Source organism: Narcine bancroftii, chromosome 3 (genome assembly GCF_036971445.1).
Source record: "Narcine bancroftii isolate sNarBan1 chromosome 3, sNarBan1.hap1, whole genome shotgun sequence".
NCBI classification, from domain to species: domain Eukaryota; kingdom Metazoa; phylum Chordata; class Chondrichthyes; order Torpediniformes; family Narcinidae; genus Narcine; species Narcine bancroftii.
The window spans coordinates 114541538-114565991 of NC_091471.1; the positions used below are offsets into that span (position 1 = coordinate 114541538).

Below are 24454 nucleotides of genomic sequence, written 5' to 3' on the forward strand. Positions count from 1 at the left end.
TAGTTGGCCTCTTCAACAACAGAGTGATGGTTGGGAGGCCTGAAAAATGATGTGAAGTCCACAACCTTAGTTTCAACCTGGATAAGGTAAAGGAGATAATTGTGGGCTTCAGGATGACAAAAGTTGACCATTCTCCATTACTCACCAATGATTTCATCATGGAGGACACAAAGTTCCTTGGGGTACATAGGACGGCCCATCCTGGACCCACAATACCAGGTCAGGAATGCACAACAGCGACTACACTTCCTAAGGAGATGGAGGAGGGCAAGGCTACTGGCCTCCATCTTGACAAGATTTTACAGGAACACAATTGCTAGTGTCCTGTCTGGCTACATCATAGAAGTCACAAAGCATTTGAACGGAAGTCAATACGGAGGATCATCAAAACGGCATCTCCTGCTTTCCTACTGACAACATTTACCAAGATATTTTCAAATAAATTATTCAAAATATTTATATACATTTATTTTAAATTGTATCTTTAGGTATATATATTATTATATGCCATGTATTGTGTGGATGTGTACTGCGGTCTGGTGAAATGCAGTTTTGGCTGGTTTAACATTACTGTTAGATGATAATAAATTTAAATTTGAAAATGTAGGCATATTCCCATGATAGGGAGAAGGATGGCAATTCTAATTTATAATCTGGGGATCAATGGTAGAAATTGGGGGGGGGGGGGCAGGGAAGTGTCTGTTGGTGGTCAGTGGTGACCAGAGGGGTGGCCGATGGTGCCAGATCCTGGATCGAGACAGTGTCCTTGTAGGCATACTGGGGGTTAGCGGGGAGGAGGTAGGCTCTCTCAACCAGTTGATCAGTCTAAGATTTCCTGGCATGCTTCCAAAACAGGACCAGTCCTGGGGAGGTAAGCCAGGTGGACAGTGTTGTCCCTGACGGAGACTTCCTAAGGAAAGCAAACATCTGTTCATGAGGCCTGTTGTTAGTGGCCGTACATAAAAGTGACCAAATGGAGTGGAGTGCATCTGGGAGGACTTCTTTCCTTTGGGAGATGGGAGTATGGTTTTCCAGACTGGCATTCTCCTTTTCCACTTGCCCATTTCCTCTAGGGTCGTAGCTGGTGGCCCTGCTCATGGCAACACACCAGCAGCAGGTACTGCCACAGCTCATCTCTCATGAATGAGGTCCCCAGGTCACTGTGGATGAAGTCAAGGTACCCAAAGAGCATGAAGATATAGCAGAAGGCCTTGACAACTGTGGCCATAGTCATGTCTGGGCATGGGATGGCAAAAGGGAAAAGAGAGTATTCATCAATGATGGTAAGGAAGTAGACATTCCAGTTTGAGGGGCCCCTTGATATCAATGCTTAGACACTTAAAGGGGCAAGTAGCTTTGATCAGGTGTGCCTTGTCCAATCAGTAGAATGCAGACCTGGCAGTTCTGCCCAAAGAAGTAGGAATGGGGCGATCACCGCAATAGCAGCCAAGGTCAGGTCATTAGAGGAGTGGCACGGTGTTGGCAGTCGTTTAGGATAGTAGCACCTGCAGCGACCAAGAGGTGGCCAAGTAATCATCCAGGTTTAGGAGGGTCACCTCCAGTGACTCTCTCAGTTCAACCCCCCTCTGTAGATCAAGTACCTTTTGTTCCAGGAGTCTCTGTCTTATGTATCTGGAGTAGATACCAGCCACGTGAGCATCCCCATTGAGATGTGCAGCATTTTGGGAGGTGGTCACGGCCTTAAGTCGCATGCTCTGCATAGGTTCCAGAGGACTCGCAGGTACTCGGTGCTTGACTCACTGGGTTGCTGCTTTCTGGTGGCCAGGAGGTGTCTGGCTTAGACCTCATTTACTTTCTTGCGATACTGGGCCTTCAGAATCTCCATGGCCACCGGTTACAATCTGGCATTGCTAATCATTGGGAATACTGGGGTTTGACGTGATAAGAGTAATCTCAGTCAGTTAGCATCCGTGGTGATAATATCTGTGACCCTGCCACCAGGAAGTATTCAAAACAGCTTAGCCAAAGTTTGAATGTGTTCGGGGCATCCGGCGATGAGGAGTCGATTTTGAGCTTCTCATATTTCAGGTACTGTTCCATGCTCTTGGAAAAAAATATAGTTAATAAAATTGATGCACTCTCAATAATCACAAAGACTGAAGTTGTGAAACTGATAGGCTTTTATTAATTACAGACTGGAACAGCCGCCAACCTCATTGACTGATCAAGGCAGAGTGAAACGGGTAGGATCAGACTTATGATGTGTCAAGACGGCAGCAGCCTATCATAGCACAACTGTGGTTTTCCACACATGCATCTTTTATAAATGCATAATTAGTTATAGCTAAAGGAAAAGCCAGTTTGATGGAACTAAATGGAGACATATGGCATGGCATTAGCTAGCAAATGTGTACTTTGCTACTGTTTTCACAAAGAGGATGCTGCCAATTTTATTGTGAAGGAGTAGACTGTTAGAACACCAAATAAGATGAGGAGATAGAGATAGTTGCTAAAAGAGGTTGCAGAGCTTAAAGTAGGATAAAAGAGATCAGTTTCGTGTGGAATGCATGTCACATGTCACAATATTGCAGATTGCAAATATGCATCCCTATTTAAAACAAAGTTAAGGAAACGGTTAAAAAAAATTAGCAGACCTGTCAGCTGGTTTGTCATAGGAGAACTTCAGATTCAGCAATCTATTTTCAAATGTCAAGTAATTTTGTTTTTGCTAATAAAGTAATTGTTGAATTCAAAAAGACACCTCATGAATTTTGAGGGAAACAAAGATGCAAATATCATTGATATTATAGACTTTCAAAAGGCATTTAACTAAAATGCTGCATAATAGACTTGTTATGTACAATAATATCTTTGGAATGAAAGGGACAGTGACAGCATGAATATTGGCTAAGGGGCAGAATCTGAGCAGTGGTGAGCAGCTGTTCCTTAAACTCGTGGGAGGCACACAGTTTGGTATTTGGATTGCTGTTCTTCTTGGCACACATTGGCAAGGTCTCCCAAAATGACAGTTGCTGGCTACTTTCTAAACAGGACTAAACTCTGCACTCACCGTTCCTTCACCTTTCATTGGCCTCGCTGAACTCCTGATGAAATTCAGCAGATCTTTCAGATCTGCCATTGCTCATATTACAGATTCACATTGATGACCACAGTTGCTATTGATGGATTGGTGTAACTACCCCATTAGTGACCTTGATTCAGGCACGACAGATGGCGCAAAGAAAGGTGTTAAACAATTGGGGAAGATAGCAAAAGATGATAAGGGTGCATAGACTGTTGACCTGATCAGAGAAGTAGTGGATGAAATTTAATGTACAGAAACGTGAAGAGCAACATGGTGGCAAAAAGAACAAAAATAGGCATAAAGAGATAAATAGATTTGTTAGATTTATTGTTATTGGATTTTCAAAGTGATAACTGCTTAAAGAATACTTTCCCTTGTGGGGGAATCTTGAACCAGCCAGTAGTTTTGCAGCAAGAACGTCGCCCCGAGCTCCTGTCATTTAAGATGCAGACGAGAAAGAATTTCGACCCTTTGAATCTATGGAATTCTCTGCCTCGAAGTGGCTGAAGGTTTGGTATAGATTTTTGACTAAGCAGAAAAGGAAGTGGCATTGAGGCCAAGATCTGATCAGCCTTTATTTCTTATGTCCTTTTTATTGGACAGCTAGAGCACAAAATTAAAGAATAAAGCTCAATATTTATAAAGTATGCGTGGAATGTGGTGCTCTATTCTGCTTAGGAAAGGAACAAAGTACAGAAGAATTTACCTGAGTGGTGACTGAAAAGAGAAGTATTAAGAAATACTTAATAGTGTATAGTGTTTTTCTTTTAAAGAGTGAATGAGAAGACCTCTTTCTTGCAGCAGAAAATATGGTATGCTGGTGCCATGGATTTAAATTGATGGGCAAAAATAAAAGGTGAGGAATAGAAGAGGTGGCAGCTGGAAACATTTCTCTTTCGCACACTGGAGTTGTTGCGCAGCAAATTCAGTAGTAACATTGAGAGGGAACTGGATGACTATTTGAAAGCAGAAAAAGTGTTATGAAAGAAAGAAATGGGACATTTTGGTTGCCTTATCAAAAGCCTTGCACAGGCAAGGGTGAATAAATAGCCTGTTTTTTGTGCTGCATTATTTTATGTTTCAAAGATTGTTACATTCATGTCATATTGTTAATCACATATGAAACATTCCATTTACTCACACAATTCTCCACAGAAGAGAGCATGAATACAAAATAACACCTCATCTACTGTTTTTATTCTTCCAAATTGTCAAGTGAAAATGAAAGCCATACATCACAATATTCAAAAGTGCTGGCTTGTCCTGACAGACTACTTACACAATAATATTATCTAAAAGGCATTATAAACTATTCTAAAGCTTCCTCTTTTCTTCTACCCACTCTTGACTGAAAAGCCTCTCCATCTCTTTCCATTATATTCTTGTCAGAAGTAACAGACAAAAAAGGCCTAAAAATCAGGCAAAGAATTCAAAAATGTACATTAATATTAAAAGCCAATGATGTACATTGGCACATAGAAAATGGGCAGAAATCTTCAATAACATTAAAAACAATGTTGTTATGTACTACCTGACAATTTCAGATGAAAAAAAGTCCACTTTCCACACACTGAATTGCTGTAGTCAGCCCTCAGTGACTACTGCTCAGTCATGACAAGATTGTTGCAGGTTCAGCAGTAACTTCGATCAGTGTTGCCATAGACAATTTACATCTCAGTTGTCACAGATCAGAACTGCCAAGCAAATCATGCAATGTATTGGCCTTAAACCGCAGGGCTGGCCTGACAATACAGTGGAGACCTTTTGCAAATCAAAGTTAAAGGGACTCCTCCAGCTTTAGCTTTTGTTGGGGAGTAGAGACCCAGCTGGATTCCAGTGGAGACCAAGTGAATTCTTTGTTGGTGGAGTAGGGTTCCTGATGATACAGAGGAGCATGGATCGTTAATGTTTGGAAATATTTTACAAGAGTTTCCAAAAAAAAATCAACTTTTCAACTGGTCAAAACATCTGAGGCATTACTTCAGTAGAAAACTACATCTCTGCTCACTGTTACATTTTTCCACAAAACTGTTTATATTGGGTGCTTTAACCTGTGTGCCATTGGAAAACAGAATGGTAAAGGTATTCTCACAGTTCCTGATATCAATGTAATAATCTTTCTAGATTTTCACAAAGGTTCAATGTAGTGGGCTTCACAAAATTCCATGGATTATAAAATAAAGCACAAGACATGATATGATATTTTATCAATGCTAACCTGTGCAATACACAATGATTTATAGAATTTAAGAATAATAAAAATTCCCACTTTCTTAAATTACAATGCAAATTATTAAGGTTAATCCATACATTACCTGGGGCTTGCAAGGACTAAAACCTCTTAAGGATTCATTCTTGAGTGTGAGCTAAGTAATTCTATTCTGGAATTCTGATATTTATCAGAGATAAAGTGGGCTTTTCAAACTTGTTGTTTGACCAATGCGGCTGCATTTCTGACCTCACTATTAAGTGATTAAGTTGTGAACGCAGCTCAGACCAGACAAACCAGCCTCTGTTCCATCAACACAATCCATACTTCCCGCAATCTCAGGAATCTTGGGAAATCAGATGGAGGTACTCAGCCCTCTCCCTCACTCTCTCTTCAGTCCCCTCAGATCGAGCAGAAGATAAAGAGGTTGAAAACACAAACTTCCAGATTCAAGAATAGTTCTTTTTTCCCCCCTTTTCTTTAAAATATTTTTATTGATTTTAATAAAAAGGGTACAATTCAATAAGATAGCATGGACAGCTACATAAACTAAATAAGATATTCTGTATATAACATACATAAATTGTAAATCATATCCTTAATTCATATTCTAAATAGTATATACTTTTTTTTAAAGAAAAAAGACCTAATAATAAAGAAAAAAATTGTACAGAGAAAAACTCAAACCCTTTACCTAACCAAAACAAAGTTTAAAAAAAAATGAACATAAGGAACGTGGAAAAGATGCAAGTCACACAATTTAATTACATTGGAGTAAAACTTTAAAGATAGTAAGTCATAAATGACCCCCATAACTTCTTGAATCTTATATCTGAATTACTAATTGAACAATTATTCTTTTCCATATTCAAACAGGACAAGATGTCATGTAACTACTGATCATGAGTAGGTGGGGCAGCATTCTTCCATTTAAGTAAAATCCCATGCCTCGCTAAAAGAGAGGCAGGAAATGGCACGACTCTGAACCAAAGATAGAGAAGAATCATAAAGAATAGTATTTTTTTCTCCCTTGTTATCAGACACTTAAATAAATGGTTAAAAAAAAATGCCCTTGCATTGTTTTTAAACTCTACTTTTCTCTGTACCCTATACTTTGTTTTTATAACTTTCTTTGGTGTGACACCAGATCCTACACCTTTGTGTATTCATGTCTATTATTAGTGCCTGCTGTACGAGTTGACTTATCCAGATGGTAAGCAAAACAAAGCTTTTTATGAATCTCAAAATCCAAACAATTTAATTTATGTTCAAATGTCAAAAAGCATTATTATAATTTATTTGTGTCTACTATAACATTGAACATAAGCCTACTTAAAATCTCCCTTTTGAAAGTAAATTGTAATGCTCCAAGAAAAAAAAAGCTTCATTTTTGAAAAGATCACATAAATTATACAGAAAAGCAGAGTTATTTTAATTGCATGGGAAGACAGAAAGCCAAGATAGCTCTCCTTCAACCTGAGCAAGCTGAAAAGGTGTGTGAATAAAAGGGTCCATGATCATAATAAATCTAGAAACTTTCCGTTGACAGAAGCTTGAGAAGGAGAGGATACAAAAAAGGCTGAACTGCCAACATTTTCTGACAATAGTGCTAACAAGTTATGATTTCTGTGAATCAGTCCCCAAGTAGAGAAGGCAAGAACTTGCATGCAGCTGTTTATTCCAGTTTCTCAACTGCTCTGACACCAGACTCTTACAGAGTTAAAGTTCAGCTATTGTCAGTGAACACACATGATATCTCATACAACCCAAGATTGTTAATCCTGCAGGACAGGCAGAGTTTCTACTTATCAGTGACTGTAAACTGTACTCAAGCAAAAAAAAAAGATATGTAAGAAAGAGAAATGTAACAAATTGTGCAATACAGAATAAAATTCTGTAATAAATACTGTGCAAAGCGAGAGTCCTGAACTGAGTCACTGATTGAGTCTGCCGTTTCAGAATCGAATGGTGGAGGGGTAGCAATATTCCTGAACCTGGTGCCCCCGTCGACCCTCACTCCCCAGTGAGGGCCCGGCCTCGCAGGCACCACTTGCTCCTGGCCTCTCATTTAGCTCTACCGCCCACCAATCAGACACCACTGGCCATGCACTACCACAAGTGACAGGCTAGACACCAGCATTTTGGAGCCAACCCCTTGCACACCCTATAAATCTTCATGCCGCCACTGTCAGCTCCCAGAAACCACCAAGTGCATCACCTCGGCAACGCGTGGCACTGACTCTGGCCCACAGTCACCGGGTTCACCCACACAGAGTCGGGGTGTTGGAGAACATTGTGCATGCTCCTTAAGACACTTCCAAATCGCAACTGCACCCTCAGCATCTTCAGTGGAGATGAGGTGCATTCTTGCCATGGGGTTTCTGGGTATTTGCGGCAGCTATGAAATTTGCCGCTGTTCTGTTTGGTGTTCTATGATGTTTGCCCCAGTCACTTTTCAAAAGACCAAACACTCCAGGTTTCCAGAGTCTGGTTTGGCATTTGGGAGCATTGATTGATGGGTGGACCCAGGACTAACACGAGCCCATATTGGCAAGTGATTATATTGGTGCACTAGCGGTTCTGACGAGCCCCCTTTTCTTCAAGGCTCCTAGGCTTCAGCCTATCCAGCCTAACGGTTAATCTGTCACTGGTTGGGTCCAGGAAAGATCCTCTGAGATAGGGACTTCCAGGAATTTAAATTTTCTCAATCTCTCCACTTCTGATTCCCCAATGATCAATAGATCAGACACCACTGGTGTTCCCTTCGTAAAGACATTGGAGTGTGAAGTTGCCAGTACACCATTTCAAGCGCCCTCCTATATGTTGACTCATCGCCCCTTTTTATACAGCCCATTTATGTGGTATTGTCAGTAAATTTGTAGATAGTGCTGCCGTACCGATCCACACAATCACAGGTGTAAAGCAAGTAGGTCAAGGGGTAAATACTCAGCACTTTGGTCCTCTTGTGCTGATGGAGGTTGTGGAGACATTCTGCACAGATTAGGGTCTGGATGCGAGGGAATCCGGGATCCAATTATACTGTGACGTGTTGAGGCCAAGGGCTTGGAATTTGCTGATTAATTTTGGAGGGATGATGGCGTTCACTGAAATAAAGAACATCCTGATACACATATTTTGCTGTCCAGGTGTTCCAGGGTTTTGTGTAAAGATGATGGGCAAATTAGAGCAGATCAATGCTGCCATTGAGACAGGAGTTGAATGCTTCAATACCAGGCTCTCAAGACACTTCGTGACAGTGGCAGTCATTTAGGTAGGATATCACACTCTTCTTGGGCACCAGTTCAATTGAGACCTGTTTGAAACAGATGGGTATCATACCTTGTCAGGAGTGACATATTGAAGGTATGCATGAATACATTGGCCAATTGGTCAGGACGGGGTTTCAGTACTTACTGGGTAATTGATCTGTACTGGATGGTTTCCTTGGATTCATTCTCCTGAAAGCAGGGTGGCCTTCAGGAGATAGTAACAGTAGAGGATATTAACAAGATAGTCACAGTATAGGATCACCAGAGGACATGGGGTGTGCAGTGGCTCTTCCTGGTTCTGTGGTCATAGAAGCCATTAAGGTCATCTCATTGACGGAGTAGCACATTGTAGCAATTCCCGACCATTTACCTTTGGCAATCCGACTGAACAATGCGTGTCAGGTTAGATCTACACTGTGAATGATACTCCAGTCATTTCAATGGAAAAGAGCAGCTGGCAGAATTTAACACTAGTGTCAGTACTTGCAATTGTTTTACACATTGGAGTACAGTTATACATTTTCAAATGTTTTTATTTTACATCACAACATCTGCCAAGCAAATTCAGAACCCCTAATATATTGGCAATAATTTAAATTAGTATTACAATATTGTTAACTCATTTAAAATTCTCTAGCTATCCAATATTTATTGATTTTCAAATTATCCAGCAAAGTTTTTCTGATGAATTGTTCGTTGTTTAGCCATTTAGCATGAAACCACCCACCATTGTTACTAATCCTTTAAAACGTCACTTAAAAGCAACTTTGCAAGTTGTTTGAGCGTAATTTATTAATGTATTTCTGTCAAGATACTAATGTAATAATATCTTGATCCACATTCATCTAAGATGAACAGCTACGTGGGCCAAATGCATTTAGGTGGGCTGGTGTAGTTGACACATGATGGTCAGTGTTCCCAAGTTGGGCCAAAGGGCCTGTTTCTACACAATATGACTACAAGGACTGTTTATTACGCAGAATGCATGGTTGAAATGATCAGACAATATAAAACTTATGAAACACAATTGCATTTGGATACTTTTTCTCCACCAACAAGATAACTTTTAGGAAATTACCAGTACCATGTTGCATTTAACATTCATCTCACTCAGCACAAACCTTTCAACTTTCTTAAACACCATGAAAAAAAAGAGTCAAGCGTAACAATTGCTCAAAGGCGCAAAGTAATTCTTAATTAATTGATCAGTGCTAAATCTACATTACATCCTGTTTTCTTGTACTGGTTTATCCTTCAGAAATTACTTTTCTAATAAACAAATGCAACCCAAAAACATTTGTGCTCTGCATCAGCTCATTTGTACTTAATTCCATAAACATTTACACTATACAAACTACTTCATTATCACCTCATCTACAGACCACTACGTTTGCATGCACAGATGCTCTCTGAGCTTCAGACTTGAAGAAAAAAACAATAGTATAACACTTATCAAAACAAAGTACAAACAGATTATGAAATGGAACACTATTTATAACAGCTGTGAAACAGACCTATATATTTTTATTCATGACTTCATCGCTTACAGACTAGAAGACGCATTTTTCTCATCTGCATTTAATAAGCAGGATCAAGCTGTTCCCATTAAATATCTGGGAATGTTAGACACCACAGCACAATTTCCCAATATGAATTTCATGTATTAAAATTCCAAAGGCATACAACTGCATTGTTTAATTTTCCAACTGACAGTAATCGCAGGTAAATTTCAAAATCCTTCTCTTAATAATTCTTGAAGTTATTACTGCTGGTGCAGTAATCTCCAAATGTAAATAGCAAATTAGAATAAAAGCACTCCTGCCAGGGTGGCAACTTTATTGATGGACAGCACCAGCAGAGCACAGCTTGATGTTCCAGACACCCTGAAGTTTGACCCTGACGCATGCAAAAGACACAGTCCATATGATGTAATCACATAAATAATTAAGTCATAACACTCGCCAGTCTCAACTTACCTGCTAACCTGTCTCTCAAGACAAATTTACCATTTGTCAACAATACCCATGAGCAATCTCAAGCTTAGTTACCAATCAAAGCCACACAATTGCCCTTAGTTTTCAGGTCAAAATGAGGCCTGGGAAATAATTATAAATGTGACATGAAGACAGAAGACAGTGTTCTCAAGGAAGTGTGACTTTAATTTGTGGGAAATATGTCCTGCCACATCAGGTGCTCACTCAGCAACAATCATAATTCCTTCATTTATAAATAGAAAAAGGTTCCACTTTGAAAATCATCAGGCATTACAATATTGGTTAATGGAAGTGGGTCAAAAAATACTGCATTTATCTGAGCACAGCCTTTTTGGAAAGGGGTCAAATATAACACAAAACATGGTTACCAGGCAGCAATGAATCATGCCCTCCTGGATGCTACCAAGACTTGTGCTGTCTGTAGTTGGCACCTCAAGATAGCTGATTTTAACCACAGTATTGATAAGAGTTTTATTGTCATTGGAGAAATACAGCAGAGAAACTGGCCCTTTGGTTCAACTCCAATAACCCATTTATACTAATTCTACATTGATCACATTTTTTTTTAAAAAAAACAAAAATCCTCCCCATATCAATTCCCCCAGGTTCTCCCAACATCTACACACTAGGGACAATTTACAGTCACTAACTAACCAATTATTCTACATGTATTTGGGATTGGCGAAGAAATGCACACGCGGTCACCGGGAGAATGTGCAAACCCACACAAGCCGTACCCGAGGTCAGGATTGAAACTCCAGCCTCTGACACAGAGTGAGAGTAGCTTTTCCCATTGTGCCACCAGCAGTGATGTGGCCAATCCAGTTAGGATTCTGATCGATGGATTGCGATGGAAGCGCAATTTGCCATAGAAGTTGGCTTGACTTTGTACTTTAGATAATGATTGCAAAACATTTAAACACAATAAACCAACACTGTTTACAGGACTCATTGATTTCTTTTATGCAATGTGGTTGGCTATTCCTTGATATCACACAAAATCAAAGTAGCAGAAAATTGGATTTTATACTGATTAGGAGATTGAGTGGATTATTCACATGCCATGTAACTAAAGAGTGGCAAGTACATCAACCTTGCTGGCTCCATTGACAGACCTCTTCTAAATCGATTCCATTTCAGCACAATGACAGTCCTGCACCATACAATGGACACTATTGCCACTGCAGGGCTGCAATCACCGCAATTTTCAAAATCCTTGGACATTGAGGGAGCAGGTATCATCAGAGCGGAAAGGCTTCAGCAAGAAGAGGCTGGGGTGGTGGAGCAGGAGTTGAAGTAAGAAAGGGCCATACTATTCAAGGAACAAAAAGGCTGCAGCAGGTAGGCACAAACAAGGGCAGGTTTTATACATCATATATTTATTTTTCCTCTTGACATGGATAGTGGGACTAGCAGCCAAGGCAGGGGAATGCTCCTCTTGCTGAATGCAGGTCATCAGAGAAGGCAGCAGAATCTCTGACAACTTCATCTTCAAGAAAGGCATCCAGCTGCAGCTCCTGGTAAACCAAGTTAAGAAATTGGAGCTGGAGTTGGATGAACTCCAAATCATTTTGGAGGCAAAGGGGGTTAAAGACGAGTTACAAGGACACTATAACACCCAAGAGGCAGAGGAGGGTGGATGGGTTGAAGTAAGGAGGGAAGAGATACAGGCAGTCAGGGCAGGGCAACCCCTCAAAAACAATTACACCATTTTGGATACTATTGGGAGGGACAACCTACCAAGGACAAGTCATGGCGATCAGATCTCTGGCACAGAGTCTAGTCCTGTGGCTAAGAATTGGTAAGCTGTAGTGATAGGGAATTTCATAGCTAGGGGACAGATAAGAGGTTCTGTGGAAGAGACTGAGTATCCCTGATGGTATGTTGCCTCCCTGGTGCCAGGGTTTGAGATATCTCAGGTTGAATTCACGGTATTCTCAGGAGAGAGAGTGAGCAGCCAGATGTTATGGTCCACATAGGGATCAATGACATGTGTAGGAAGGGTGAGGTGGTCCTGCTAGGAGAGTTCAGGGAGTTAGATGCTAGGCTAAGGACAGGACTTCCAGGGTTGTGATCTCAGGATTGCTACCCGTACCACTTACCAGTGAGGTTAGAAATAGGAGGATAATGCAGCTTAACATGTGGCTAAAGACATGGTGCAGGAGGGAGGGCTTCAGGTTTCTGGATCTCTTCCAGGGAAGCTGAGACCTGCTCTGACAAACTGGTTTGCATCTAAACTGGAGGGCGACTAATATCCCTGCAGGAAGGTTTGCTAGTTCAGGTCCGGGAAGTTTAAACTAGATTTGGAGGGGGATGAGAATGAGAGATCCAGAACAGATAGAGGAGTGGAGGAGGGAAAAGATGATGTGAAAATTGCATTAATCGTTAGAAGTAAGCAGGTTGTACCTGATGGAAATGTTCACAGGTGCATCTATTTCAATGTAAGGATTATGATAGGAAAGGCAGATGAGCTTAGAGGAATGGTTTTCAAACTTCCCCCTTAACTCAAAATCCATCTCAAGTGATCCCTATGTTATAGATGCTCTGTGATTAGTAAGGGATTGTTTAAAGTAGTATGTGAGTGGGAAGGGAAGGTTGAGAATCACTGCTCGAGACCAAATAGTTACTGAAGTATTTTGCTTGAATACAAATTGTCATTGGCCCATTTCCTTTGGAGTTATGAAACCATGCACGTAATGAGTCAATTGGGTATAATTAAAGCAGTGGTTTTCAAACTTTTTCTTTCCATTCACATACCACCTTAAGCAATCCCTTACTAATTACAGAGTACTTATAGCATAGGATTGCTTAAGGTGGAATGTGAGTTTGGGGGGGGGGTGCAGTTTGAAAATCACTGGTTTAGAGCTTGGATTGGCATGTGAAATTATGACTGGCAGCTCAATGTTCCAGACTTGTTGCTTCAGACATGATGGAACTGGGGGGGGGAAAGGGGGATGAAATGGGGAGGAGTGGCATTGCTCATCATGGAAATTATCACAGCTGTGCTCAGGCAGGTAAGAACAGAGGGATCATCTACTGAAGCTATATGGGTGGAGCTGAGGAGCAGGAGAGGTAAGACTATACTCATGGGGTTCTATTATACACTGCCCAATAGTCAGAGAAATTGGAGGAACAAATCAGTAGAGGGCAGGCAGTTGCAGGAAACACAAGTTTGTGAATAGTAGGACATATTAATTTTTCCACAAGTGACAGGGACTCCCGTACTTTAAAAGGGGTGGATGGCTTAGAGTTTGTCAAATGTGCCAGGAAAGTGTTCTAAAGCAATAGATAGAGGTACCAACTAGAGAGAATGAAATACTGGATCTCTTATTAGGAAATGAGATAGGACAGGTGACAGAAGTAGGTGTAGGGGACATTTTGGGTCCAGTGATCATAATGCTACTAGTTTCGTTAATTATGGAGAAGGATCGGTTTGAGCTTCAGGTTAAGATTCTAAATTGGAGAAAAGCTAATTTTGAGGAAATGAGAAAGGATCTAGAATGCATGTATTGAGGTGTTGTTTTCAAGCAAGCACATGCAAGGTAAGTGGAGGACCTTCAAAGGTGAAATTTGAGAGTACAGGGTTTGCATGTTCCTGTCAGGATTAAAGACAAGGTTAGCAGGCATAGGAGCTGTTAGTTTTGGGGATATTGGGGATCTGGTTCAAAAGAAGAGGTGTAGAGCAGATATAGGCAACATAGAGCAAATGAGATTCTTGAGTAGAACAAAAAAATGCTAGAAAAACTCCAAGAAAGAAATCAGGAAGGCAAAAAAAAGGCACGAGGTTAGTTTGGCAGACAATGGAGGAAAATCCTAATGATAACTACGGGTATATTAAAAGCAAAAAGATAATAAGGGACAAAATTGGTCCCCTTGAAGATCAGAGTATGAAGCCAAAAGAGATGGGGGAAATCTTAATTTTTTTTCATCAATATTCACTCATGAAATGGGCACAGAGTAGTGGGAATTAAGAAAAACCAGCTGTGAGCTTATGGAACCTATGCAGATTAAAGAAGAGATGATTGTCGTATTAAAGCAAATAAGGGTGGATAAATCTCCAGAGCCTGACAAGATGTACTCTTTGAGCTTGAGGGAAGCTAGTGGAAAAATTGCAGGGGCCCTGGCAGAAATATTTAAAATTTCTTTAGCTTGGTGTGTGGTGTCAGAGGATTAGAGGGTAGCTCACATTATTCCGTTGTTTTAAAAAAGCTCCAAAAGTAACCCTGGAAATTACAGGCCAGTGAGCCTGACATCAGTAGTGGGTAAATTATTGGAAGGTATTCTAAGAGATCGGATATACAAGTATTTGGATAGCCAAGGACTGATTAGGGATAGTCAACATGGTTTTGTGCATGGTCGGTCATGTTTAACTAATCTTAATTTTTTTTTCTGAGGTAAGTTAATGTGGATGTTAACTATATGGACTTTAGTAAGGTTTTTGACAAGGTACCACATGGGAGGTTTGTTAGGAAAATACAGATGCTAGGTATTCATGGTGAAGTAGTAGACAATGGCTGAACAGAAGCCAGAGAGTAGTGGTGGATGATTGCTTCTCAGCCTTGAGGCCTATGACTAGTGATGTGCCTCAAAGAATAGTGCTAGAACCATTATTGTTTGTCATCTATATCAATGATCTGGATGATAATGTGGTAAATTGGATCAGCAAGTTTGAAGATGACACCAAGACTGGAGGCGTTATGGACAGCAAAGAAGGTTTTCAAAGCTTGAAGAGGGATCTGGACCAGCTGGGAAAATGCACTGAAAAATTTAATGCAATAAATGTGAAGTGTTGGAATTTGGAAGGACAAACCAATGACATACATGGTAAATGATGGGGCACAGAGGAGTGTGATAGAACAGAGGGATCTGGGAATAGAGATACATAATTCCCTGAAACTGGCATCACATGTGGATAGGGTTGTAAAGAGAGTTTTTGGCATAAGAATAGGAGTTGGAATGTTATGGTAAAGTTGTGTAATACTTTGTTGAGGCCAAATATGGAGTATTGTGTGCAGCTTTGGTCACTGAACTACAGGAAATATATCAAGATAGAGTGAAGAGAAGATTTACTAGGATGTTTCCCGAACTTCAAGAACCGAGTTACAGGCAAAGGTTAAACAGGTTAGAATTTTATTCCCTGGAGCATAAAAGAAGGAGGGGAAATTTGATAGAAGCATTTAAAATTATGAGGAGGATAGACAGAATAAATGTCGATAAGCTTTTTTGGTTTAAGGGTGAGAGGGGAAAGATTTAGGGAGAACATGTGGGGGAACCTCTTCACACAGGGAGTAGTGGGAGAATGGAATGAGCTGCCAGTTGAAATGGTGAATGCAGGCTCTCAATTTTACCATTTAAGAAGAAATTGGACAGGTACATGGATGTTGGTGGCATGGAGGACAATGGCATGGATGCAGGTCAGTGGAAATAGGCAACAAAAAAAATAGTTTGAAGTGCTGAAGAGGCCTGTTTCTGCGCTGTAATGTTCTAAAGTTCTATCCACGAGAGACAGATTACTTTGCACCATTGAACAAGGAACTTTAAACACAATATAGTCCCTTTATCTCATGATGTTGTTCCATTTATGCAAACCTAGTCCACAATGATTTTCTTTCCTGCCTCACAACCCCAAACCTCTATTTTTCTTCCATCCATGTGCCTACTTGAATCTTTGTACCAGCCTCCATCACCACCCCTGATAATGCATCCAGGCAATCTGTACATTCATTTTTTTAAAAATCTACCTTTGACACCTCCCCTAAAGTTTTCTCCAACATCTTAAACAGTCCTCTCAACTGGTATTTGCTATTGTTGCCACGAGAAAATGGTGCTAGTTGTCCAGCCTATCTATGTTCCTCAATCTTGTGTACCTCTATTAAATCACCTTTCATTCTTCATAATTCCAAAGAGAAAAATGGTCATAGGACATGTTCTCCAATCCAGGCAACATCCTGGTAAATCTCATCTGCATCCTCCCCAAAGCACGTGTAAGGAGGCAACCAGAAATGAATAAAATATTCCTTGATGTCCAACCAGAGTTTGATAAAGCTGCAACATTACTTCACAGCTCTTGAACTCAATCCCCCAACTAATGAAGCCCAACACACCATATGGTTTATTAACTTCCGTGTCAACCTTCAGGGATTTAAAGATCTGGACCCCAAGAGCTCTCTGTTCCTCCACCTGGTTAAGAATTCTGCCATTAACCCATACTACATCTTCAGGTTCAACTTTCCAAAGTGTGTCACTTCACACTTATTCAGATTGAACCTCATCTGCCATTTCTTCATCAAACTCTGAATTCTCTCTATATCCTGTAACAACTTATGACAACTTTCTGCACTATCCACACCTCCAACCTTTGTACCTATTGTGTGTGAAATTATTGACCTACCCTTCCATTTCTTCATCCATCATTTATAAAAATCACAGAGGGGTGTGGAACACCACTAGTAACCTGTAGGTGCTTTCAAATTGTAGCCCTTACTGGGTCCTGGGTGCAATGACTGCATAGTGGATGCAGGATGCACCTTTCAAATCATAAGTGAACCAACCTGATAAATCACCAACCCAGTGATTTAAGAAAGATCCTGCCCCTGCGATGACACAGTGAGTGACACATCACACACTCATGGGAAATATTGGCCTTCAGTCTCTCCCACCCCTATAGTACCCCTCCGTTAGTTGTTGCCCACCCTCAGTCATTCAACCCCCCCATCAGCAATGTGCCAGTGCTGCATATGCAGGGGGGGGGGGGAAGGGAGGAATGGTGTGCCACTTTGGTTTGCAATGATTGGTCATTGTAGGAGTGTGGGAGCAGTGCCAGTGCCAGAGTGGTTCCAGTGACATGGGGGATTATGGGTAAGGACTCTTGCATTGAGCAGTCAACACAAACCGGAACAACCTATCTCACCCCCCCCCCCCCCCCCCCGCCCCCTCTCCCCCCCCCCCCCCCCCCCCCCCCCCCCCCCGCCCCACCAATTGCAGCAGCAACTCCTCAGCCTGGAGTTCCCCCGTGACGCAATTGCTGACATCACTAGATTAAATGGGTTGGCCATTTTTCCTTTCAAACCGCTGGAGCAGGACACCCGGGTAAGTTTTATTGGGTTCCCTGACCACCTGTGAGATGCTCATGGACCCAGTTGGATTCTGACCAGATTGACCAAGTTGAACCCTTTCAAATCGCCATGTACCTGGGTTGCAAACCATGCAAATTGCCCAGTTAACCCCATTTTACATGGCAGTTTAAAAGGATCCAACTAGTACAGACTTCCAGGCGGAATATGTTCCAACCACTACTGCCCTCTATTTACTGCAGGCAAGCCAGTTCTAAATAGAGTGAATCAAGAACGTGATTGTAGTTTAATATACAAAAATGCTGAAGAAATTCAGGACCACGTAACGTTCTTTATGGTAAAGATACATCATCAATTCTGAATCCAAGCATCTAAGGTTCCTTGAATTCCATGTCTCATGACTTTGATAACGGTGGGGAGGGGAACCAGATCAATTGTATTATATTCAACTTTGTTCTCAAGTTCAGGCTACCTAGACAATGAATATTTAATTCTATTGTTTGAGGAGTTTATTGGACGGCTCTACCGATTTTTGGCATCCAGAAATTAGTAAAGGGGACTTACAGGTTTACATCGTTGGGTGCGTCATTGCCAGATGAGAAAACATGAATTGGTCTACTGCTTTTATTCGTCAGATTTTATAACAGCGTTGATAAAGTAAATTTAACTTTAAAAATATTTACAACACAATAGAAGCAAATCCTGGACTTTGAACCCAACCCCGCTCAATTACATCCAATGAATAAACAGCCCCGTACGTTTAGGAGGAACCCGGAGCGCCCGGGGAAAACCCACACAGGTCACGAGAGGAACGGATTAAACTCCGACCAAACAGCGCCGGATTCGAACCCGGGTCACGGCGCTGTCATAACGTGGCGCCCTGCGGAGCGGGGCCGGCTGAAGACAGGCATAGGCAAACTATATTGGGTTTCATGCAGAGTAGACTACACACAGTTCCTACCATTAAAGGATTTTTTTTTGCTGGACGATGATTCTAGCAATAAATGATACCCACAATGTTCTCAAAATAACCACATTCCTACAGTTATAACCATTGACAATTAAACCTATTATCTGCGGGGTTTTTTTTAAAACAAGTTTGCTTGAAACGAGAACATAAAGCTTGAAAAAAGTGAAACTAGTTGATGCCGAATGTCTTACCTTCGGGATTGGAGCTGATGAAAACCTTGATGCTCCTGCTGCCCGGGAGATGCTGAGGGAGAGCGGTCACAGCTCCAGTCAGTGCCGCTCTGCGGAGCGCCGAGTCCCGGGGAGAGGGAAGTCTGGAACCGGGTACCGACCACATCAGCATGTTCGCCGGAATTTTGAAAAAAAAGCAGATGCACCCACTGCTAAATAGTGTTTTGGTGGAGAGTGGGCGGGGTAAAGGGGCGCAGCACCGAGAGGTATGTGAGAGCGGTGGCGGCAAATGGATTAAAACTGGGACTGTGAGCATCCGCCAGATGCCATCCGAGAGGCGCTGGAGCTTCGCCAGTTGAGACAGCGGGACAGGTCAGCGCAGCTGACTCCCCGGCCGAGAGCGGGACAGGTCAGCGCGGCAGACTCCCCGGCTGAGAGAGCGGGACAGGTCAGCGCGGCTGACTCCCCGGCTGAGAGAGCGGGACAGGTCAGCGCGGCTGACTCCCCGGCTGAGAGAGCGGGACAGGTCAGCGCGGCTGACTCCCCGGCTGAGAGAGCGGGACAGGTCAGCGCGGCTGACTCCCCGGCTGAGAGAGCGGGACAGGTCAGCGTGGCTGACTCCCCGGCCGAGAGCGGGACAGGTCAGCGTGGCTGACTCTCCGGCCGAGAGCGGGACAGGTCAGCGCGGCAGACTCCCCGGCCGAGAGCGGGACAGGTCAGCGCGGCAGACTCTCCGGCCGAGAGCGGGACAGGTCAGCGCGGCTGACTCTCCGGCCGAGAGCGGGACAGGTCAGCGCGGCTGACTCTCCGGCCGAGAGCGGGACAGGTCAGCGCGGCAGACTCCCCGGCCGAGAGCGGGACAGGTCAGCGCGGCAGACTCCCCGGCCGAGAGCGGGACAGGTCAGCGCGGCAGACTCCCCGGCCGAGAGCGGGACAGGTCAGCGCGGCAGACTCCCCGGCCGAGAGCGGGACAGGTCAGCGCGGCAGACTCCCCGGCCGAGAGCGGGACAGGTCAGCGCGGCAGACTCCCCGGCCGAGAGCGGGACAGGTCAGCGCGGCAGACTCCCCGGCCGAGAGCGGGACAGGTCAGCGCGGCAGACTCCCCGGCCGAGAGCGGGACAGGTCAGCGTGGCTGACTCCCCGGCTGAGAGAGCGGGACAGGTCAGCGCGGCTGACTCTCCGGCAGAGAGCGGGACAGGTCAGCGCGGCTGACTCTCCGGCCGAGAGCGGGACAGGTCAGCGCGGCTGACTCTCCGGCCGAGAGCGGGACAGGTCAGCGCGGCTGACTCTCCGGCCGAGAGCGGGACAGGTCAGCGCGGCTGACTCTCCGGCCGAGAGCGGGACAGGTCAGCGCGGCTGACTCTCCGGCCGAGAGCGGGACAGGTCAGCGCGGCTGACTCTCCGGCCGAGAGCGGGACAGGTCAGCGCGGCTGACTCCCACACCCTCGCCGATTGCAAAAACAATAATAATCAGCGGGCGCCCAATTGACAGAGGTTTGAAAATATTTCAAATCAAATCATGTCGGCGAAACCGCCAAATAAACATATATTTTTAAAAAAACGAAGTAACTTCGTGGATTTTAAAGTTCCTTGACTTTCTTTCCCCAAGAAGCCAATGAGCTTGTGTCGGGTCACCTCGGGGTTCCTGGGTGAGGGCAACCCAGTAAGTTGTTGGCGAGGGGAATTGAGACGGATTCCGCGCCGCAGGTCTAATCGCCGTCAGAGGGGCGGCTCTTCAACTCCGCTGCACGGCGGAGGGGAGGGTTCGGGGGCTTCCAGCAGCGGCTTTCCCTTCACGGTATCATTGTAGCCGAGGGCGCGGGTTCCCTGCGTGGATCCGGGTTTAAGAGGGTTCCTGCTCGCCTGGACCCGGCGGGGATGAGATGGGATGGCGGCGGCGAGCGGAGTTCCCAACTCCCCTTTCCCCCGCTCACTCGGCTCAGGCGAGTCGAGGACGGGGTCCGCAGCCTCCGATCGCCGCGGGTCGGCCTTCGCCTTCCACACTGACTGTTTCTTTCTGGGATATTCAGGCCAGAGAGTGAGACCAACGCTTTGCCTGGGCGATTTCTCTCCAGTCGGGATAGTTCCGGAGCGACTAGCGCTGCCTTCCCGAACTCGAATTGATGGGTGGGGATCGGAGGCAATCGTGGGAGCTTGGATGCAGACAGTAGGTGTCCAGCAGATCTGTCAAAGCCTCCGAGACGTGGCCAGAAGGGCGGCCTGCCACCGAGCAATTTAATTTCCAGATGACTGGGAGCCGAGGTGGACGAAGGGTGAAGGTGTCAGAAGAGTTGGCAGTGCTGCCTTGGAGAGCAGAGTGAGGTTGGATTGACAGCAGCGCGATATAAACGCGATGGGTTTCAGCTTCTGCTGAATCCAGTAGGTGCACAGCCACGAATATCAACCCGACCACTCACAGTCAAGTTCGGGGCTCTTTGAAGTGGCTTCATCGCGTCCCAGTGAAATTTAAATTTTTAATAAATTCAATCAATATGCGAACTGTATGCAGCTTTGAATTAAATGTCAGGGAGAAAAAGTAACCGTCCCAACATCTGTCGATGATGCCTCTCCACAGTGAAGGATCTGTTATACTGGTCAATAGAGGGAAGCAATATTTCACAAGTGCTTAGATGGTACACTCTTAAATCGAAAGAGTGTTGGCTGGGACTACTGAGCCAAGATTAGAATTTGAGCTCTGATTGTACAATTACATTCGAGGAAATTGGAGAGGATTATTTATTGATGTGTGTAATTACAGGAGATTCGTTACGTTCGCATGCAGTCGTGACAGGCAGTGAGTGAACTGAAGGGTGAGACTTGAATAAGCCCAGTTCCTCTCTTTGAACTTTTTCCAGTAAAATCCTCTCTACCTGCCGATTTGTATCTAACAGCACCACTTATTTAATGACAGTAAATCAGGATAACCCCGCTGAAAGGATGTTCGATATGCTGGGTGGCAAGAAGCTTCTTTTCGCCCCCCCCCCCTCCCCCTCTTTCCTTTTGGTCAAAATGCTTGTCATTTAAGATAGATTTTGTAGGTGTGTGGAAGTCGCGAAGGTTGCTGCAGCAGACCCATCGCGTCAACCTCCCACGAACCGGGCTTTCCGACACTTCAATGTCTTTGATGATTATGGCCGCTGTCATTCATTTTTCTAATATTATTAGTTATTGCTAAATGCATGCATTTTATTAAAACCTCGTTCAGGGATTGTTTTGTCGTTTGCGTGAATTGCAAACAATATGTTAAAATGCATCTTGTTCCCTATTGACAATGTTTGGAAGGGGTAAATAATGAAACAATTTCAAAATACTGCAAACGAAATGTCTAGTTTGATTTGCAACTGCAGGTGAGGTCATCATCTCATGACGTTCCTTTCTAATTGCGTAAACTGCCCTTTCTGCATTTCACCCATCTGTCTGCCCCGGTGCAGCCACCATCCAATCTGTCAAATCCCCTGTTCCTACGCCCATGGGCTTCTTTTTTTCCCCGCTTGTTGATACTCAGACTTGATGGTCATCAGAAACAGAATTGATTGCCATGAACATGACAGGAAATTGGTTGTTTTGCAACAGCATCACAGGACAAATATTGCTCTAAATTACATTCAAAAATAAATAAATAAGAGGAAGTGCCTGTGGTTCTTTGTCCATTCTGAAACACTGATGGCCGAGGGGAAGAAGCTGTCCTTCTCCCACTGGGTGCTCCTCTTCAGGTTCCTGTTCCTCTCTCCTGATGAGGGCATAGTCTGGCTGGTGGGGTCCTTGAGGATCATTCCCTCTTCCCTATTTCAAATGCTTGCCTATAACATTTTACTGAGGTTTCTCTGTAATGTGAATTAAATATTTTTCATTGAAAAACTGTATTTTTGGAGGCATTGTTATTCTCTCCCTACATTTTGTATTGGGAATGATAAATGCCAGGCAGAGCATATGAGGCATTGAGAACCTTCACATTTTCTTTTCAATTGATCACCGCTGTTTAAGATGAGAGCCCACTATTTACCAAATATAGTGTGCGGCGGCTGTCTTCACTTGAATTTGAAATCGTACTTAATCCAGGTATGTGTGGACCATGAATAATGATAATTTGACAATTTGTCCCTAAAATGGCCCACTCATTTACATACATCCATGTAGGAATTCCATTGAAAACTTCAGATCCTTGTGGAATTGTAGCCAATTGTGACTTTTCTCAAAGGAAAATCGTGAAGCAAATACGTTTCCTGATGTTGAACGAACAGAAAGTTTATATTCTATCTATTTATAGATCACTTCAACAGCCACTACAGACTTGTTAGTGATATCCATAAAAATTGGTGGCTGCAGTTTTCCTTTTTAGTGCTTTACGAATATTTCCCTCGAGCAAATGAGTGCTATAACATTAAAACCAAGCAGCACCCCACAAATCCGATTGAATAATAGTCAAAGGTTCTTGTTTTTCATGTTTGTCATGTCATTGGCTCTGGGTATTCGTCCAATGGGCTTTATTATTAGCTCTCTGCTTGCAGGTGAACTACATTGGATTAAACAGATCTTTCCAATCAATGCAGTCAACCTGATATATTAACTGTACTCATTTTTCATTGGATGTTAGAGAAACTCAAGAACTGCAAGTGTTAGAATCTTGAGAAACAAAGAGAAGCTGAAGGGAAGGGTCAGGCAGCATGCATGGAAAGAAATGCAGTTATCATTTTTAGGCTGGGATGCAAACAAATGTTACCTGCTTACTGGCTATTTCCAGGCTATTTGACACCATCCACAATATTTTACTTTTGTTTGAGATCTTACTGGTGAGGGTGGATGCCAAGATATAACTTGACTTTGGAGACATTCCTGTGGAATGCTGTTGAGCCCAACTTGTAACATTGGTCATTTATCCAAGCAATTATAAATTCATCCTGCCAAGTGGAGCCTTGTGCCTAGGTTGTGGTGACATAGCCAATCTTTGGCTAAAATGCCAACATGTTACTGGTTTGAAGTTTTGAAATTTAAAACAAATAGAAACCCATTAACCAGATTTCCAGGTAGTTCAATATGGATACCTTAAACACTTTGAATTCACACCCACAAACAATCACAATAGTTTAGATAGACAACTGTGCCACTTAATGTTTTTATATTTGTTTGATCCTACTTGCAAAATAACCATGAAAACTAAAATTGTATTATATTTACCAACAAATGATTTTAATCTTTCATTAGATGGTTCATACTCTGTATCCTATTATAACATTTTCTTTGTTTGATAATGCTCAAATGAAGCATTTTCGTCCACTCTGCAGTGATAAACGTTCCATGCAAATAGAAGTTGTTCGAGGATCAGGCAATAACTTCCAACTCATTCCATATCCCTGGTTCCAGAAAATCATAGTTTGGAGATGGCTACAAATTTGGGCCTTTGTTATGCACATTGTAAAGACCAAAGAGTGTCTTATAATTGTCATTTTGGGAAACACGGTTCACCATAATTACCACCATCCTGCTGTTAATAGCATGAAAACATATCATACACCTCATTCAACCACCAGCTTTGGTTGCAGAGGTTCAGCAGAAACGATTTGTGTCATTGTAACCCACTTACAATGGACAATCTGGTGCTGGGCAAATAAAAACAAATAAAGTAATGGATGTGTAATGGATAGTACTCGGGCTGTGTAAACTGATGGACCAATTGAATTCCACATCCCACTGAAGTAATGAAAAGGGACAAGAGACAGTTTTAA

At 43.0% G+C, this 24454-nt stretch overlaps 1 protein-coding gene across 1 annotated transcript in view; it reads right to left on the reverse strand.

Annotated features, from left to right (window-relative positions):
• Positions 1-22169, reverse strand: part of LOC138757508 (NACHT and WD repeat domain-containing protein 2) — a 150018-nt gene extending 127849 nt beyond the window's left edge. Inside the window, exons 1-2 of the mRNA XM_069924980.1 lie at positions 22148-22169; positions 18753-18911 (exon numbers count right to left, since the gene is read on the reverse strand). Of these exons, the coding sequence (XP_069781081.1) occupies positions 18753-18911; positions 22148-22169 (181 nt within the window). The remainder of the gene's footprint in view (positions 1-18752; positions 18912-22147) is intronic.
• Positions 22170-24454: the final 2285 nt, after the last annotated feature.